The 20,166-nt window shown below is 52.2% G+C and overlaps 1 protein-coding gene across 1 annotated transcript in view; it reads left to right on the top strand.

Annotated features, from left to right (window-relative positions):
* The window catches only part of QRICH2 (glutamine rich 2), a 58,117-nt gene that overhangs the window by 12,117 nt on the left and 25,834 nt on the right, over nucleotides 1-20,166 (top strand). Inside the window, exons 3-6 of the mRNA XM_054046660.1 lie at nucleotides 1,558-1,638; nucleotides 3,177-3,293; nucleotides 7,363-8,983; nucleotides 12,862-12,956. Coding sequence (XP_053902635.1) covers nucleotides 1,558-1,638; nucleotides 3,177-3,293; nucleotides 7,363-8,983; nucleotides 12,862-12,956 — 1,914 coding nt within the window. The remainder of the gene's footprint in view (nucleotides 1-1,557; nucleotides 1,639-3,176; nucleotides 3,294-7,362; nucleotides 8,984-12,861; nucleotides 12,957-20,166) is intronic.

Raw genomic sequence — 20,166 nt, 5'->3', positions numbered from 1 at the left:
CCAAAAGCATGCTCTACCCGAGAGAATAGGTGCTCGCAACCCAGACCCAGGGCCGGCGCGACCCGTTAGGCGACCTAGGTGGTCGCCTAGGGCGCTACAATTTGGGGGGTGGCGACCGCAGCGGTATTCCGGCGGCGGGACCTTCTGTGGGGGGCGGCATTTCGGGGCGGAATCTTCCGCCACCTAGGGCGGCAGAAAAGCTGGCGGCGCTCCTGCCCAGACCCCACCCTGCGTGACTTGGGCCAGCCCAGCCTACCTCTCCGACCTAGTCCCTTATCACAACCCCCTCTGCTTTGCCACTGATGCCCAGCCCCAATGTCCCCCACAACACAGGACTGGAACACCCTCCCTGTTCTGCTTCCCCAGCCCATCCCCTCTTGCCTTTCCAGTCTCTTCCAAACACTCGCTTCTTCAGCTCCAACAAGTGGGGCTTGAGAAACCCACTTTCCTGTGGTAAGTAGAAAACTGATCTGCGGGGGTCTTTCCGTTGACTTCAGTGGGCTGTGGATTAGACCCATAGTGCTGGGCTTTCAGGAGTTTTCAGGGTGACCTTTTCCATTTAATTGGTGCTCACCCCAGTCCCCATCATATACAACACAATGAACTGAGGTCAGAGCTAGTTTCAAGTGTTTTACTTGTATGCTGTGCTTAAAGGGATATGACCAAGACAGAAAACCATATTTATAAATATCACACCCTTTCCTGGGTTTTTAATACCACTTTAGATGATCAAAACTGAAAGATCTTTACAAATCAGAGGCCTGATTCTGCAAACATTCACTCACATCAGCCCCTTCAGTTGACTGAAGAAGGCTTTGTCAGACTGGGTTCTTAATCTGTTTTTCAGAACATACGCTCCTTAATTAAGGTGAGTGAAGTACAAAAAATAATCTTCTCAGTTTTGCTCTCTGTTTGTGTCCCATTTGATGCACTAGCACAAAGTTCTTGTGTTGAGTTTTCAGTACTGGAGGAAGAAATATTTAAAGGCACACCATCGACTTAAGCATTCCATACCTGTCTGAATTTTTTGGACCCTTTCCAGTTAACAATAACTCCCAAGATTACTAGAATTGAAATAGACTAGAGCAAAGTGGTTTTTTTTGCTCGCTCCTTCAGTTTGTTTACTTTGCATTTTGTGTAGTCAAACTTTTCCCTGCTCGGTAAGAACAAATAGTCAGTTTCTTCCCATCTTGCTTGCATGACTTTCACAGAGCAACAGCAGAGAGCAAAACATTTAAAAGACAGGAAAATGGCATTGTAAACCTACAATTTGGCAGGGGGACCAAAGGGCATTTCACTCAGTTTCTGAAATTGACTGTATTTCAAGCTGATGCCACTGCCTTTTGAAATAAAAATAACAGGAAAATAGATATTGGAGGGGGGAATATAAATGCGCACACACATTGTGGGTGTGCGGGTGTGGGCTTGCACATGTGTGCTCACACAACCCCCCCTACATTTTGGATCGAAGTCTAAATTGGCCATCTTCCTTTTTAAAGGCAATCACACACACACACCAGACTGTAGGAGATTAACTAAACTCTCTTTTCTTGCAAGAATTTACAACTAGATACCCAGGAAATTGGCAATCAACTGCAGACTTGCATCGCTGATCAGAAGAACTTGGATAATGATGTGGTACGTTTCTGAGAGGAACGATTTGCATATGAATTGCCAAGGCACCCCCGGGGCCCCAATTCTCATTCCTTGACTCCTCCTTTTTGGATGCTGATCTTCACTGAAATCCCTAGCTTCTCCTCCTTTGTTATTTCTTCCCCCCGGGTCTTCTGCTCTGAGTCAAGATCTCAGCTACTTGGACCAGGAAGGACCTGATCCTGGGCATAGGCGCCAACTCCGTGGGTTCTCCGGGGCTGGAGCACCCATGGGGAAAAATTAGTGCGTGCTCCGTCCCACCTCGCTTCCACCCCTGAGTGCGCCGTGTCCCTGCTCCTCCGCCTACCTCCCAGCGCTTGCTCTGGGAGGGAGGGGGGAGGAGCGGGAACATGGGCCAACTCAGGGGAGAAGGTGGGGCCGGGGCAGGGATTTGGGGAAGGAGTCAGAATAGGGGCAGGGAGGGGGTGGAGTTGGGGCGGGGACTTTGAGGAAGGGGTTGGAATGGAGGCGGGGCGGGAGGGGGTGGAGCAGAGGCGGAGTCGGGGGGGGCTGGGGGGCAGAGAGGGGTCAAGCACCCACTGGCGGAAATAGAAGTTGGCGGCTATGATCCTGAGAGCTCACTCCCTGTGACTTCAGTGCTCAGCATGTCTCAGGGTCAGGCCCTAAGCAGCGCAGTAGGAACAGGAATTACACATACATTGAGGGGCAAGGCACATGAGTGTCTTCCTGAGTTTCTGTGGTGTCCTCCTTCCTCCTGACGCATCAGGAAACACCCCAATCCATCCAGCTTTCTCTCTTGCTAGAGCAGGGGTAGGCAACCTATGGCACGCGTGCCGAAGGCGGCACGCGAGCTGATTTTCAGTGGCACTCACACAGCCCGGGTCCTGGCCACCAGTCCGGGGGGGCTCTGCATTTTAATTTAATTTTAAATGAAGCTTCTTAAACATTTTAAAAACCTTATTTACTTTACATACAACACTAGTTTAGTTATATATTATAGACTTAGAGAAAGAGACCTTCTAAAAACGTTAAAATGTATTACCGGCACGCGAAACCTTAAATTAGAGTGAATAAATGAAGACTCGGCACACCGCTTCTGAAAGGTTGCTGACCCCTGTGCTAGAGGATTCTTTAGGGGCAGGAAATGCCAGTGCTTCTATAGGAGGAGTTTGAGCCTCCGCTTCTCCACTAGGAAGGCTTAGGTGTCTGTCCCTGATACTCCATGATCGCAGAAGTGGTGGTGTGGGTAGCTGGGGAGCGTCTGTGCCATCATGGAGCCAAGGACGCTGAACTGGTTACCATGCATAGTACTGTTCCTCTTCTCCTCCTGGTGCTGGTTCTGTGCTCTCCCTGTAAGGGGCCCCTATTTTTATTGGTGTGTCCAAGACAAAGTCAGCTGCTCAGTTTGGGGAACATACATTCTCTGTCGAGCTACCTTCTTGGGTGATCACTGGCCTGCTAGTCTCTGAAGAGTTAATGGAGGAGAGAATGAAGTCCCTTCCTAGACATGCCCCGTAGAAGTACAGTCATGTCTGTTTGGTTTTGGTTTGCTTCCTTTCCAGAGGAACCTAGAGCGAAGGCTAAACCTCTATCCTTCCCCCGAAGAAATGTATAACATGGTGCGCTGGGAAGTTCTGGAGGACTGTCTTGTGACAGGCAAAGGCAAGAGCCCACCCACTGTGAGTGTGACTTCATTTAGGGGTGCTGGAGGGAGGGGAGAGCTTAATATGTTTGCCCCATTCCTCGACCTCGGCTGAGACATCCCCGTAATAGTAAGGAGGGAGATCTTGTGAATCTGGAACTTTTCCGGCCTTTATGCGGCTTGACATGAACGTGTTCGATCTGATACGCTCTTCTCTGGGGCAGGGTGTCCGGAACTGGCTTTGGGGGATCAGCCTGCACCTCTGTCACGTTTCACCTTTCTAGGCCCCAGTGCCATGCAAGGTTCCACTTGAGCAGGCTCTCATCCAAGGCTTCTCTCTAAATGTGCCTTTTCTGAGCAAAGCTGTGTGAAACTGGAGATGTAAGAGACAGCGAGGCCTTTTCCCTCCGCCTGCCCTCTGACCCCATGTTGTGATGGCACCTTGTGATTGCCATTCTCTGACACCAAGGGGCCATGCCTGAGCACTGGAAATCCTTGTATGACTCCCACCCAGGGCTTCCCAGTGCAGGAGCGCCTGAACAGGGGAGCCAAGGAGCCATGACCCTCCCACTTTTTGCCTGTCCACTTTTCACCACCGGCCCCAGCCCTGTCCCTCTTTGTCCCCCTGAGGTTCCACCTCCCAGCCAGGCCAGAAGTGGAGCTTGGCCCAGGGAGCCCAGGCAATGGTGGGGAGCCGCTGACCCTCCATCTGCCCTGGGTGGAGTGGTCCGGGCGGTCGGGACATGGGCCTGGGGCTGCTCTCTGGCCCCTCCACCATGGGCAGGTGGAGGGGCCCTGAGTCCCTGGCCACCCTCCTGCTTCTGGCTTTGTGGGGAGCGGAGCCTCAGGGGGAAGAGAGTGGCAGGAGTGGGGCCACGGAGGGGGCCACTTTTGGGAAGGCTCCGCCACCCCTGTCGCAGTGTCTAACTAGCACAATATGAGAAGGGTAATTTGTGTCATTTGGAGGCCTCACATTCTTGGAATTTATGCATTACAGAATTTTACAATGGTCACTGGACTAAATTAACCACTGGTGTAATCCCACTGAACCATCAGCTTTACCCAGTGCATGAATTTGGTCCTTTCTTTCCGTGCATGTTAAAAATGTCTTATAGATGAGCTAACTGATCTGGTTCTTTCCTTTTCCTTGTCTCCACGGGGCAGGCCTAGGGCAGCTTCCTGTTACATTTAACTGTCTAGGGAAGTCACTGGCTGAATCTTCATGATTAGATAGCAGTGAAGTCACCATGTCTTATAGGGGTTGATTAGAAGGCTAGTCCTGAGTGAAGATTAATTTGGTGGCTGTTGCCAGGGGATGGCTGCCAGCCTCAGAAAATAGCCCCGCAGCGTGACACAATTGGTAGCTTATGGTCAAGCTGGAGGAATGCTAGAGTGGAGTAAGGCAAGGTGTTGTGGGTCAGGATGGAGATGCATTTGGCAGAGCATTGGAAGGTGTGGAGGAACTTACACGGTGTTTCCGTGTATCATACCTAGCTCTAGCCATTGTGCTAACAGAACTGATACTTTATACACGTAGGACTAAACCCTGCTCTTTCCCAAGAGGTTCATCAGAGCAGATCTCCACTTCTCTCCCTCCGGCTCAATCCCCGTTCTCCCAGAATTCACACATCCCGTTACTCTAATTCACATGCAAACACGCTCCCCTTCGCTTTGACCTCCTCCTTCATCATGTGCAAATAGCACATTATACACTTTACCAGCGCACTTGCATCTGTGGAGAATAGATCAGTTTAGCTGCGGTCAGAGTTACAGTTATGCACTTGGGAGTGGGTTAGAATAGCTGCATGTGTGTATTGTGATTGGTACTCATTGGAGGTGAAAGGGAGGTTGTAGTGGAAGCGAGGTGCCTGTGAGCTTGTGGGTGAAGATTGGTTTAACTGGGGACTTCAACTTGTAGTGATCACCTTGGTGGGTTTTGTACTTCAGCAGCCTTAAATCCAAGCTAACGAAGGAATGTGCCTGATTGAACACATCTGTAATGCATCCCTCCATCCATGAACAGGCTGTGAGGGACACTCAGAGGCAGCATGTGGCTCATAGCATGCCTGTCAAACAATTAACTTCATATAGCATCATACAAGGTGGCCACATCATGACTGTACCATTCTTTGGGAGTCACAGATTAGCTACTGAGATCCCTCTGTAGGTATGGAGTAGAAAAATAGAGACACTCACAGGGCACAGGAGGTGATATCCTATAGGGCAAATCAACCCACAGGAATACAAGAAGTTAACTGATCAATTGGGAGCTTCTGTTCCAGTGCTAATCTCTATAGTAAGCAACACATGATATTCCTAACGCGTGCTATTCTTGTTCTGTGTCAGAAACTCTATAAAGTTACCCCATACGGACGCATGCAGGTGGCATAGTTTCCAAAAGAAATCATTTCTTTCCTTACCACAGAATGACATTTCATTTGAATGTGACTGCTAATTCCCAGAATCAGTCATTCCAAAGACAGTCCCTGGAATGTATTGGTGCTATGAGGAGGTGATAAAGCTGATCTGACCTTCTCAGAATGGGATAAGCCTGACCTACCAGATCTAGAGTTGGATGTGGATTTCCAGCTCCTGAGAGTCTGAGGGTGGACCTCGGGTTCTGGTTTGGCCTGGGGACCCCCCCCCTACAGAATTATGCTCAGGATCCTGATACCAACTCCTCCCCCCACCTCAGCCTCACACATTTTAGCTCAAGAGTGCTTCAGTCCAGAGTTTCAGTTCTGGCTCGTGTGATTTTCATGCCTACACAATGCTTGTTGTTCCTATGGAGGGCGTTTTGGCAGACAGAGTAACTGTAATACCTGGTGGGAAGGGAATGTGGGAAGTAGCTGGTGATTTCCCCATGGTGGGGAAGGGTGTGTGACTGACAGGGGCAAGTGTACACAATTGAAAGGGAGAGTCCGATATCTGCTAGGAACCCCATCCCAGAGACTCCTGTAGAAAGCAGGCTCCTAGGAAACACTTGGCCACTAATGGAATTGGTTCAGCGACCAGCAAGGTCGTCAGAGGGCATTTTGTGATTGCTGCTTCCTTTCAGTATAAAGGCCGGTTTGGGGGCACGTCCTGTCCCATTGCCCATTCTGTCCAAATAGGCCTGTCTGATTTGATGGTAACGTTACTTCCAGTTGAAGTGCAGAAATAGTAGGGTTACCATACGTCCGGTTTTTCCCGGACATGTCCGGCTTTTTGGCAATCAAATCCCCGTCCGGGGGGAATTGCCAAAAAGCCGAACATGTCCGGGAAAATGCCGGCCGGGCACTTCCCCTCCCGCGGCTGCTCTGCTCCTCCCCTGACTCTTCGGCTCTGTTTAAGAGCCGAGCTGCCCGAGCGCTATGGGCTTCAGGCAGGCCCCTTGCCTCCGGACCCCAGTCGCCGGCCAGGCACTTCCCTTCCCGGGCTCCGGCGGCACAGGGTCCGGAGGCATGGGGGCTGCCCGAAGCCAGTAGCGCTCGGGCAGCCCGGCTCTTAAACAGAGCCGAAGAGTCAGGGGAGGAGCAGAGCCTCCGGCCGCGGCGGCTCTGCTCCTCCCCTGACGCTTCGGCTCTGTTTAAGAGCCGAATGCTACGGGCTTTGGGCAGCCCCCATGCCTCCGGAACCTGCGCCGCCGGAGCCCGGGAGGGGAAGTGCCCGGCTGGGGGCGCAGGGTCCGGAGGCATAGGGCTGCCCGAAGCCCAAGCGCTACCGGCTTCACGGTTTGCCGGGCAGCCTCCAGACCCTGCGCCCCCGGCTGGGCACTTCCCCTCCCGGGCTCCAGCTGCACTGGGGAAGCGCCGGCCGTGGGCTCAGGGTCTGGGGGCTGCCCAGCAAACCGTGAAGCCGGTAGCGCTCGGGCAGCCCTTTTCACGTGGCTGGGAGTGGGAGGGAGGAGGGGGCGGAGTTAGGATGGGAAGGGGCGGAGTTGGGGCGGGGCTGGGGTGGAAATGGGCGGGACCAGGGCCCCGTGGAGGGTCCTCTTTTTTTATTTGTTAAATATGGTAACCCTAAGAAATAGAAGAGGGTGGTTTTGAATATCCCAGCTTTCCCCCCACCCCTTTGCTTTGAACTAGGGCCCATCAGTAAATTGCTCCCATTCCATTGGTTTCCAGGAAGCCCAGTCTGTGGAGCCCAGCCTAAGCCAGCCCTCTCCAGCTTCAGTTATGGACACCCAAGCCAGAAAACCCTCTGCAACCTGGGCAGGGGCTCCAGGGAGTCAGTCTGGCTCTCCCAGCAGCAGACCTGGTACTCCAGGGGTGCAGGCCGGGACCAGGGCAGGCATGCCAGCGGTCCAGCCAGCAGCCCGGACAGGCACTCCAGGAACCAGGACAGGCACACCAGAATCCCAAGCAATCACTCCAGCAGCTCAGCCAGGGGCCCAGCCAGGCTCCCCCAGGGCCCAGCTAGGGGCCCAGCCAGGCTCCCCCAGGGCCCAGCCAGGGACCCAGCCAGGCTCCCCTGGGGCCCAGCCAGGAGTCCAGCCAGGGGCCCAGCCAGGCTCCCCCAGGACCCAGCCAGGCTCCCCCAGGACCCAGCCAGGGGCCCAGGCAGGCTTCCCCGGGGCCCAGCCAGGAGCCCAGGCAGGCTTCCCCGGGGCCCAGCCAGGGGCCCAGGCAGGCTTCCCCGGGGCCCAGCCAGGGGCCCAGGCAGGCTTCCCCGGGGCCCAGCCAGGGGCCCAGGCAGGCTTCCCAGGGGCCCAGGCAGGCTCTCCCGGGGCCCAGCCAGGAGCCCAACCAGGCTTCCCCGGGGCCCAGCCAGGCTCCCACGGGGTCCAGCCAGGGGCCCAGCCAGGCTTCCCCGGGGCCCAGCCAGGAGCCCAGGCAGGCTTCCCAGGAGCCCAGCCAGGCTTCCCCGGGGCCCAGCCAGGGGCCCAACCAGGCTTCCCCGGGGCCCAGCCAGGAGCCCAGCCAGGCTTCCCAGGGGCCCAGCCAGGCTTCCCCGGGGCCCAGCCAGGGGCCCAACCAGGCTTCCCCGGGGCCCAGCCAGGCTTCCCCGGGGTCCAGCCAGGGGCCCAGCCAGGCTTCCCCGGGGCCCAGCCAGGAGCCCAGCCAGGCTTCCCCGGGGCCCAGCCAGGAGCCCAGCCAGGCTTCCCAGGGGCCCAGCCAGGAGCCCAGCCAGGCTTCCCAGGGGCCCAGCCAGGCTTCCCAGGGGCCCAGCCAGGTTTCCCCGGGGCCCAGCCAGGCTTCCCCGGGGCCCAGCCAGGAGCCCAGCCAGGCTTCCTTGGGGCCCAGCCAGGCTTCCCAGGGGCACAGGCAGGCTCCGCCGGGGCACAGGCAGGTGCTCCAGGATTCCAGCCGAGCTTCCCTGGCACCTGGCCCAGTTCCCCAGCAACCCAGGTGGGGCTTCCTGGAGTCTGGCCTGGAGCTCCAGGGACCCAGGCAGGCTACCTTGGGACCCCAGCAGACACTTCAGCATTCCAGCCCACATCACCTACAGCAGGTCCCCCGGCTCTAGCAGCCCAGCTCGCAATTCCACCTGGACCTTACTCTGCCGTTACATCCCCGGCGTCACCTTTACAAGAGAAGGACAAACGCCTACCCTCATCCACGCCGCGAGAGTCCTCCGGGTCCAGCAGCGCCTCCAGCCGCTACTCGGATACTGTGGAAGCGCTGCGCCAGATCGGGCAGCTCACCGACCTCTACACCACCTTGCAGGAGCAGATAAACCACCTGGAGCAATTCAAGTGTAGCCACGCCGACCTCGACAAGCTGCGACAATTCCTCTCGGATGCAGGTAGGGGCTTCCCCATCAGCCAGTGTCTTCATCACGTCCTTCTGGGAGGGAGCGATGCAGGCGGTTTCCTGGGCAAACACTCCTCGGGTATGGCTTCCCAGAGTGGGTGCTGACTGTAGCCTTCTGCTGGATCCACAGGGGTGTCTGGGTGAGCAGTGGTGCTCTTGGCTGGGGCCTGGATCCCTCCCCATGGTTCCTTAGTGACTGGCACACTGCTCGTACCTTTGGGCTGACTCCCCAGTGAGACGCGCTTGGTGGAATGGGTGCAGCTTACTTTGACCGGGCTGTCATTTGAGGGCATAAATATTCCGCCTTGGGACTCTTGCCCTGACTTTGACGGGGGTCTAGGGTTCGCGCCAAGGTACCATTTTGAAAAGGGGCCTTTTATCGCATTTGGATCATTTTCTGGTTCACTTCAAAGTATCCTGTTGCATTTCCATCCCCCATCCTGAAACGATACAAAATATCCCAGTGGGGGGCACTGTTGGGGGCTGTGGGGCTAAATGGGGGCGCGGAAGTGCAATTCCATTCTTAGGGAAGCTTCATATCTCTGCTTGTGTTGGTTTGGAGGCGATAGCTGGTAATCTGCTTTCAGGGTCTGCCTCTGAGCTAAGCCATAGACTTATTAAAGGGGCCTTCTGTATCCTAGTAAAGAGGAGAGGGATAGAAGCTGATAAAGTGCAGGTAGGAACTGAAGAGAAACAATCAAACAAAAGAATCCAATTCAATTACATCACACAAAGGCAGACACATTTTATAAGTGCTTGTGCACAAACGCTAGAAGTCGAAATACTGAGGTGGGTGAACTTGAGTGCCTGGTATTAAATGAGGATATTGACATAACCGGCATCACAGAAATGTGGTGAAAAGATTATAATCAATGGGACACCGTAGTACTAGGGTACAAAATACATAGGAATGACAGAGTAAGTCATGATGATGCGGGAGTGGCACTATATGTGAAAGAAAGCAGAATCAAATATACTAACATTTTAAATGCTTAAACTGTACCATAGAGACTCTATGGACAAAAATTCCATGCGTGAATAGTAAGAGTATAGCCATAGGAATATGCTACCAACCACCTGACCAGGATGGTGATGGTGATGGTGATTGTGAAATGCTACAAAAACAGAAAACCCACTAATAATGAGGATGTCCCCCATATTTACTGGGAACATGTCACCTAAGGATGGAATGCAGAGATAAAATTACTAGACACCATTAATAAGTACTTCTTGGAGCAGCTAGTCCTGGAACCCACAAAGGGAGAGGCAATTCTTGATTTAATCCTAAATGGAACGCAGGATCTGGTACAAGATGTGAATATAATTGAACTGCTTGGTAATGCCATAATGTGATTACATTTAATGTTCCTACGGGGGGGGGGGGGGGGGAGGAGTACCAAAGAAACCCACCACAGTAGCATTTAGCTTCAAAAAGGGGAACTACACAAAAATAAGGAAAATAGTTAAATGGAAATTAAATTAAAAAGAACAGCCACAAGAGTGAAATGCCTGCAAGCTGCATGGAAACTATTTAAAAACACCATAAAGGCTCAAATTAAATGTATATACCCTAAATAAAAACAACAGTGCAAGGACCAAAAAAAAAAAAAAAAAGCCACCATGGTTAAACAACAGAGTAAAAGAGGCAGTTAGAGGCAAAAAGACATCCTCGAAAAATTGGAAGTCAAATCATACTGAGGAAAATAGAAGAGAGCAAAAGCTCTGGCAAGTCAAGCAAGTGTAAAAGTATAATTAGACAAGCCAAAAAAGAATTTGAAGAGCAACTAGCAAAGACACAAAAACTAGCAGCAAGTTTTGAAGTATATCAGAAGCAGGAAGCCTGCCAAACAATCAGTGCTGCCACTGGGTGATAGAGGTGCTAAAGGAGCACTCAGGGAAGACAGGGTCGTTGCAGAGAAGCTAAATTAGTTCTTTGCATCCGTCTTCACTGCAGAGAGTGTGAGGGAGATTGGTTCAGGTATGGGATTCTCTTTAAGGTGATAGATCTGAGGAACTGTCCCAGACTTAGGTGACAATAAGGAGGTTTTGGAACAAATTGATAAATTAAACAGTAATAAGTCACCAAGACCAGATGGTATTCACCCAAGAGTTCTGCAGGGACTCAGATTTGAAATTGCAGAACTATTAACTGTGGTATGTGACCTGTCGCTTAAATCTCTGTACCAGATGAGTAGAGGATATCTAATGTGACACTGATTTTTAAAAAAGGTTCCAGAAGTGATCCTGGCAATTATAGGCTGGTAAGCCTAACTTCAGTAGCAGCAAATTGCTGAAACTATAGTAAAGAACAGAATTATCAGACACAGAAATGAGCATGATATGTTGGGGAAGAGTCAAAGTGGCTTTTGTAAAGGGAAATCATGCCTCCCCAATCGATCAGAATTTTTTGAGGGAGTCAATAAGCATGACAGTGGATATAGTGTACTTGCACGTTCAGAAAGCCTTTGGCAAAGTCCCTCATCCAAGGCTGTCAAGCAAAGTAAGCAGTTTTGGGATAAGAGGGAAGGTCCTCTTCTGGATCAGTAACTGGTTAAAAGATAGGAAACAAAGGGTAGGAATAAATGGTCAGTTTTCACAGCGGAGAGACCTAAATAGCAGTCGTCCCCCCAGAGTTCTTTACTGGGATCAGTGCTGTTTAACACATTCATAAATGATCAGAAAAAGGGGGTAAACAGGGAGGTGGCAAAATTTGCAGATGATACAAAATTACTCAAGATAGTCCAAAGCTGACTACGAAGAGTTACAAAGGGATCTCACAAAACTGGGTGACTGGGCAACAAAATGGCAGATGAAATTCAGTGTTGGTAAGTACAAAGTAGTGCACTTTGGAAGAAATAATCCCAACTAAACAAATAAAATGATGGGGTCTAAATGAGCTGATACCACTCAAGAAAGAGATCTTGGAGTCATTGGTGATAGTTTTCTGAAAATATCTGCTGAATGTGCACTAGCAGTCAAAAAAGCTAACAGGATGTTAGGAATGATTAAGAAAGGAATAGATAATAAGACAGAAAATATAATAATGCCACTATATAAATCCATGGCATGCACACACGTTGAATACTGCATGCAGTTCTGGTTGCCCCATCTCAAAAATATGTATTAGAATTGAAAAAGGCACAGAGTAGGGCAACAAATATGATTGAGGTATGGAACAGCTTCCATACAAGGAGAGGGAAAAAAACAGGGACTGGTCAGCTTAGAAAAGAGACGACTGGGGGGGATATGATAGAGGTCTATAAAGCGACGAATAGTGTTGAGAAAGCAACAGAGGGTCCTGTGGCACCTTTGAGACTAACAGAAGTATTGGGAGCATAAACTTTCGTGGGTAAGAACCTCACTTCTTCAGATGCAAGAGTGTTGAGAAAGTGGATGGGGGCAGTGTTATTTACCCCTTCACATAACATAAGAACCAGGGGTCACCCAATGAAATTAATAAGCAGCAGGTTTAAAATAAACAAAAGGAAGTATTTCTTCACACAACGCACAGTCAAGCTGTGGAACTCGTTGACAGAGAATGTTGTGAAGGTCACAAGTATAATTGGGTTCAAAAAGGATTAGATAAGTTCATGGAGGATAGCTCTATCAATGGCTATTAGCCAAGATGGTCAGGACGCAACCCCATGTTCTGGGTGTCCTTAAATCTCTGACAGCCAGAAGCTGGTTCTGCACAACAGGGCTCACTTGATAATTGCCCTGTTCTGTTCATTCCCTCTGAAGCATCTGGCAGTGGCCACTGTCAGAAGACAGGATACTGGGCTAGATGGACCATTGGTCTGACCCAGTATGGCTGTTCTTATGTACACAATCAATTAAGTGCTTCCTTTGTATTTCCGTGGTGGTGTCTAGTCCCTAAGAACCTCTCCAGCATGCCTGCTGACCTCATGGAGCAGCTGTCATCCCTGAAGGCCACGGCAGAAGACATGAAAGATGTAAAGGCCAAGGTGAGCAACTGGTGTGCCGTCTTGTAACCTAACCATGGAATCAGCAATGGTAACAAGTCCACTGTGGTTGGCTGGGATGGTGTGCTAGACAGGGACTTTGATACTGTATCATCCAGGGTCCGAACATGTGCTATAGGCTGTGGAGTTGTGGTGCCGGCATTAGTGGTGAACACCCCTCTTGTTTCATAGTGTGATTAAGGCTCTGAACTGAGACTTCGGAGACCTTTGGGTTCAATTTCAGACTCTGCCACAGACTGCCTCTATGACCTTAAGCAAATCACTTAGGGCTTGATTCCCTCAAGGACGTTACACCAGTGAAAAATCAGGTGGCGTTGAGCCTGGATCTGCTATGACCCCTTGCCAGCCCTAACACGCCTGCTCCCTTCCCATGCAGTAGAAGAGGGATGCCAGTGCAGGAGGCATCACAGCTGCCTCCATCAGCTTTACGCTGGTGGAGAGTCCCCCTACAAAGGGAGAATTATCCAGGGGCTGCTTAATCTGGAGAACCCAGCCCTTAAGCTGTTTCCAATATTATCCATGTACAATGGTTAATTCATCCCCCCCACCTTTGTCTGGCTTGTCTATTTAGACTGTGAGCTCTTAAGGGCAGAGACTCTCTTACGGTGTCTTAGTAAAGTGCCCAACACAACGGTTCCCTGAACTCATTGGCTTCTCGGCACACTCAGAATATTAAGAACAATAATAAGATCAGTATGAGGTGGGGAGAAACCCTTGGAAAGGAGAGGGGGTGGGAGATTGCCCCTTTTGTCCCTCAGAACAGGTTGCTCCAGGCTTCCTCCCCACCTAGCCCCCTTGCAGAGAGAGCCCCAGATTCTTCAGCAGTCCTACCCAAGCCCACCTCTGCTCTATGTCTTGCCAAGGATTATTTTCTGTCACGATGTACACTGGACTGCCCTGTTGCTTTCGGTGCTCAGGGCATTTTGGAAGCGGGAGGACAGCTGGGTGAGTGGGACAGTGTGCAGATTCCTAGCTATTGAATAGGTTAGTCCAAGATCCCCTCTTTTTGAGATTCACTCCAGAAAGTGTCTGTGTGCGTGTGTGTGTGTGTGTATCACATTTTTGTGTTTAATACACTGAGCTAAATTCAGATATGAGTGGATGCAAATCCTTTTAAATAATTAGAGTGTCATCTGCTTACATCAGGGCTGCATTTAGCTGTATTTGAACCCAGCACACGCACTGGGGGTGGGGGGCAGGGAGGGGAGTTATTCAGCCAGTTTGAGGGAAGTCCTTGCAGGCAGATGTGTGCCTGAAGTCCTGACTCTTCATGGTTGTCATGGTTCTAGGTAAGGAAGCTGCAGAATGTCCTTGAAGCAGAGGTGGCAACAGAAGCAGATCAGAAAGTGAAGGGATCCAGTCAGATTAACCTGCAGTTAGGTTACCTCAGGTAAAAAGAGGAGAAGAGAGCTGTGGATGTGTGCATCTCTGCTGCTAATGCAACAGGCTCCAACAACAAGCCTTGGTCCCACAGGATTCACCCACGGGCTGTAGAGCTGGCCTCTGATAAGACAGGGGCCTGTTATCAGACAGGTTACATTATTTAGTTGGTGTTCGTCCTGCTTTGAGCAGGGGGTTGGACTAGATGACCTCCTGAGGTCTCTTCCAACCCTGATATTCTATGATTCTACAATAAAGCTGACTCTAATACTGGTCCAGACTCCATAGGATTCGTACCTATGTTATAGAGCTGGATTCCAGTGCCTCGTTTGTTATACTTTCCTACAATCTACGGTTTCTGATCTGAATCCCTCATGCAGACCTGAGCTGTGATATCTAGTTCTGTCTCACCAGGTTCAGACCTGAGTTGATGCAGAACTGAACTACAGTTAACTACTCACGGTCCCAAGTAGTTCGTCACGACCGAGAATGCCATCCCTATTCCATTCCCCGGGATGGGGTTGAGCTGTAGCATCTGGTCCACGTTCTGGAGGACTTAAGCAGAACTGAACTGCATAACCTATAGGGCTCACCCATGCTAACTAGCCCGCATCCCACTAGGGCTGGCTTAAAAATGAGCTAGGCTCATTCCCCGCCTCCCAAAGGGTTTGGTGCATGTAGAACTGTTTGTAACAGGTGACCCATATGCCATGGTTCGTCGAACAGAACTACCTGCAGGGTAGCCATGGTTCCACTTGGTTAATATACTGCAGGGAGCAGCCGTGTATCCCTCCTGGACCGATCAGAGACTTGGACTGTGTTAAATCTGCGTATACACCACTGGGCTTGCTTGAAAGCATAGAAGTAGAAGTAGTAACTGAAGGGCTCCAGGCCCTGATTCTAGGTTTTGCAGGGCTCTGTGCCAGGCCAACATCTATAACTTGAATAGCACACCTGGGGGGGGACATTGGGCAGGGCAGGGAGGTACATTGCTAAGTGACTGTGAGAGGGTTTTGGCACCCAGGGCAGAGGAGTTGGGGGGGAAGTAGGGTGACGAGATGTCTCGATTTTTATAGGGACAGTCCCAATTTTGGGGTCTTTTTCTTATATAGGCTCCTATTATCCCCCACCCCCTGTCCTGATTTTTCACATTTGCTGTCTGGCCATCCTAGGGGGAAGGGGTTTGCCATTACTGGGTGGGAGGGATTGTCAAGATCCAGCTGGTTTGAGGAGTGGATTGTTCACCAGGTCATTTTTCAAGAGGGAGTGAGGGAAACACTGGGCCGTTATGCAGGAGGGGAGGGGTTCCTAGGAGAATGCTGGGAAGGGGAAGAGAGTCTAACAGTGCAAGACCTCACTCCTCCTCGCCTCTCCTCAAAGCAGAGGGAACCCTGCAGCTGGTCTTCGCGTGTGCCTCAGGCTGGCTCTACGTTCCCACCTCACCCACATCAAAGAAGCTGGACAGAGCCATAAGAACGGCTGCATTCCTTGTATGGACTGTGTGTTGCTATGTGGTTTGATAGTATCTAAACCACAGAGTTACCTCCCAGCAACCATGGCAGGGGCCAAATTCAGCCCTAGGCTAAACAGGCTGACTTCAGGGGAGCTGCATTTGGCACAGCGGAGGGTTAGCACCTGCCCGTGCTGGGTGGGTGCTGGTCCCTGTCTCCGTGCTCCAAGCCCCATGGCAGCACCTCTGCTCAGCAAATGACCCTTTCTGTTGTTGGCTCTGTGGTCCAGATCGACAGTGCACGACATAGAGAAAGAGCTGCAGGAGCTGAGGGAGCAGCAGGATCACGGCAAAGCCAAGCTGGAGCAGTCGGTGACTGACACAGCCCTCTACCTGCAGGAACAGGTCAGGTGGTTTGAGGCGAGAGGACGGGCTGCTCACTGGCTTGCTGTGAAACAGCTGCCCTTTGGGGTTGGCGCAGTGGTAACTCTGAGTATCTCTGCTTGCCCAGTTCCCCTGTGATGTTGGACAATTGCTCAATACAAAGGTCTCCAGATTTCCTCTTCTTGAAGCCAGTGCTCTAGCCTTGTGGAGTGGATCGAAGCTGTTAGCTGGGCTCCAAAGGGCCTCTTGCCTCACTAACTGCTGCCTCCCTCTCTGGATCCTGCAGGGGAAGGAAGGGGCATTTGAGCTCAGCAGAAAGCTCACTCCAGAGCCGGCGAAGCGTTTTTCATTGGTGTAGGACTAGGGTGGGCAAACTATGGCCCACGTGCCAGATATGGCCCACCAGCCATTTTAATCTGGCCCTCGAACTCCTGCTGGGGAGCAGGGTCTGGGGCCACTCCACACGGCTCCCGGAAGCAGCAGCATGTCCCCCCATCGTCTTCTATGCGTAGGGGCAGCCAGGGTTCTCCACTCTGCACACTGTCCCCGCCCCGAGCACCGCCCCCACAGCTCCCATTGGCTGGGAACCACAGCCAATGGGAACTGCAGGGGCGGTGCCTGTGGACGGGGCAGCGTGCAGAACCGCCTGGCCGCACCTCCACATAGGAGCTGGAGAAGGGACATGCTGCTGCTTCCGGGAGCCGCTTGAGGTAAGCGCCGCCCAGAACCTGCACCCCGATCCTCTCCCCACGCCCCAACCCTGATCCCCCTCCTTCCCTCTGAACCCCTCGATCCCAGCCTGGAGCATCCTCCTACACCCCAAACTCCTCACCCCCAGATGGAGCCCTCACCCCCCCTCCGCATCCCACTCCCTCCGCCCCAGCCCAGAGCCCCCTCCTGCACCCTGAATTCCTCTTTTCTGGCCCCACCCTGGAGCCTGCACCCCCCAACCAGAGCCCTCACCCCCTCCTGCAACCCAACCCCAATTTTGTGAGCATTCATGGCTCGCCATACAATTGCTGTTCCCAGATGTGGCCCTTGGGCCAAAACGTTTGCCCACCCCGGTGTAGGAGATGACAGCCCTGGGTAGTGCCCCAAGGAGGTTCTTATGCACAGGCTGTTGCCTCCCGGAATGCAGCAGGGTTTGTTAAAGCTCACCGTAGGCTAAAGCGTTGCTCTGCTATCTGAGGGGAAGCAGGGTAGAGACACGGCTGTTTCTTAGCTTGTCCTGGTGGCAATTCAGTGGGCTGCCTTATGCAGCCAAGCCAGACCCACTCCTTGGTCTGGTAGCAATAAGATGCTTTGCTCAGGTACCAGCCAGTACATCTTCTGCAATACTTCGAGAGCTCCACTCCGTGCCGACTGCCCCAAGATAGGGACCTTAATGATAGACTCCAAGGCAGTCAGGTCTAGCCTCTAGGGGGAGCACTGCTTCAGCAGCTGCTACCTGGAGAAGGTAGCCTAGGGCCCATCCATGCATGGGCAAATCCTTGGAGTCTTGGCCAGAATGTATTGCCTCGGGCATTGCTAATATCCCTGCTGGATAGAGCTCAGCACCTGTCGCCCGGGTGCCTTAGCATGCAGAGAAATTCTGCTGGGCGGTGCCTGTTTCAAACCCAACTCCTTCTCTCCCCTGCCTACAGTTAGACAAGCTTAGATCTATCATAGAGAACATGATGGCCTCCTCCTCCACCTTGCTATCCATGAGCATGCCCACTAGCCCGGAGCCTGGGGAGGCAGCGCCGCATGGCACATGCCCGGCCTGCAGCCTGGACGTCAGCGAGCAGGTTAGCCAGCTGTTCAAACGCTACGAACAGCTGCAGGATTTAATTAGCAGCTTCATGACGAGGCACGCGGAAAGCAAGCCAGCAAAGAGGCCGCAGCTGAGGAGCCAGGTAAGGCCAGCCAAAAGGAAACACCCTGCTTTATTGTCCAGACTTCCAGGCTAAAGCTGTGAACGTAACGAAGTACCTGGGGGGAGCGAGGGATGGAGGATTTCAGTGGCCCTGTGAGGGGATGGTTCAGACTGGATCCTTTGGGATCTGGGTCCACAGCCCAGTGCAGCAGAGAGTCGAAGCAGCAGGCGGCAGCCCAGGGCATGCTGATTGCTCCTAATGCAGAGCCCACGGGAAGAGCTGCACACGGGAGTCATGTGACTGTGACCAATTCAGCCCCTCTGCGCTGCGCGCCATGCAGGAGCAGATCGCTGCCGGCTCCCTGGGAAGCCCATCGTTGTTCTGGCTCCTCGTTTGGTCTTGGTTAACACCTGCTGGCTGGCCTGGGGGGTGGGTGCCCTGACCCCTCATCTTCAGGCCTGGTCTCAAATCCTGATTTTAGGGGTCACATGTCAGAGTGAGTTTTGTGTGTCTTCCCACTGCCTAGTGGGCTCATGCCCAGCCCTACAAAGCCATCCCAGCGTTCAGCATGGCTCGTGGTTTCTGCTCTAGAGAAGCTGCAAACTGGAATAGCAGGGGTGGTGGAGGCCAGGACTGAGGCACATCGGCAGAGCTGGGTGAAGTCCCAGGACTGCAGTAGGTGGGGGTGCAGGTCAGGGCTTGGGTGCATGGCCAGAGCTGTGTGAACGGTATGACCTCGGGGCTGGCATAGCAGGGGGTGCTGCAAGTTGGGGCTGAGGTACCTTGGTAGAGCTGTGTGTGGGATTCCGAGACCAGATTAGCAGAGTGTGCTGCAGGTTATGATTAGCAGAGCTCTACGTGTGATGCAGCTTGCTCATTGCCTGCTGTCCTGTGCTAGGCTGAGGGCAACACAGTCACTTTCTTCCGGTAGCACTCAGCTTCACCAAAATGGCGAAGAAGAAGAGGCGGTGGGGATTTGAACAGGGATAATGGTGTAGCAGTTTGAGTCCAGTGCAAATCACAAGGGTTCCATTCCTCCATTTGTGCTGCGGTCTGTAGCCCTAGCTTTGCGCAGGTTCCCACCCTGCCCTCAGACACACATTGCACAGTTCTATGTGCAACTTGCAAGCCAGACAGTCCAGCCCACCTCTCTCCCTCCCCTTCCAACCGTGCACCCGTGTCATAAAGGGACTATCCTGTCTCTGGCTTGACGCCGTTCAGATCAGCACTTGTCCAGAGCAGAGCTGGAAGAAGACCCTAGTTCATGACCGAATGGGGAATTGGGCTCCACGTGACCCCGTGTTGCATTAGTAAATCCCACAGAATATCTGCTATTAATGATGAACCTGAGATTAGAGAGGAGAACGAGGCCAGCCCAGTCCTTGTGTCGATGTGGGCGGCACAGTTACGTTCCTGCTGCTCATGGTGTCTGATCTCCTGTGTGGGACAATGTAGTGGCCTTATGACACTGATATTGTAACATTCTTCACTGTGTCAGAGCCCCATTGTGATGAACTGATGCAATGTTATGATCTATCTAGAGATCTACGTGTGAGATTGGGGCCAGGACTCCTGAGTTCTCTTCCTATCACTGTTTTGGCACATAACCTCTCCATGCCTTGGTTTCCTGTTTGGTAAAATGGGGACAAAAATACTTATTTCTTGGGGCTGGGAGTTGTGAGCCTTACTTGCTCAATGTATGGGAAATGTTTTGGGAGATGAAAAGTTCGTGGTCGTATTTCAGCAGTCATTTTCTAGCTGATCCGAATGGCAGGGTATGGCGGCGCCTTCACCTAGCTGAGCCGGGTCCCAGGAGATCCTGGAATGATTCCTAGGGTCAACTGCAGCTTCTCTTTCATGTTAAAAGTCACAGTAGCTAATTGTGTCTGCAAAAGTGGGCACAGGCTCCTTTTGCACAAACGGATCTGAGACTAGGGTGAGCAGCGATAGTGCACACACACACAAGTGCTGGCTTTGCATGTCTGGAGTATGCGCCCTCTTTTGGAAGCAGAGTCTGCAAAAACAATAACCAGCACTAGACATGTTGTAAATATCACTCCTAAAAGGAAAGCTCAGGGAATCATACTTAGCCAGTTCCAGTACAACCTGTGGGTTCTGGCAC

This window comes from Malaclemys terrapin, chromosome 13, assembly GCF_027887155.1.
Source record: "Malaclemys terrapin pileata isolate rMalTer1 chromosome 13, rMalTer1.hap1, whole genome shotgun sequence".
Classification (NCBI taxonomy): Eukaryota; Metazoa; Chordata; order Testudines; family Emydidae; genus Malaclemys; species Malaclemys terrapin.
This window is presented reverse-complemented; position numbering and strand designations above follow the sequence as displayed.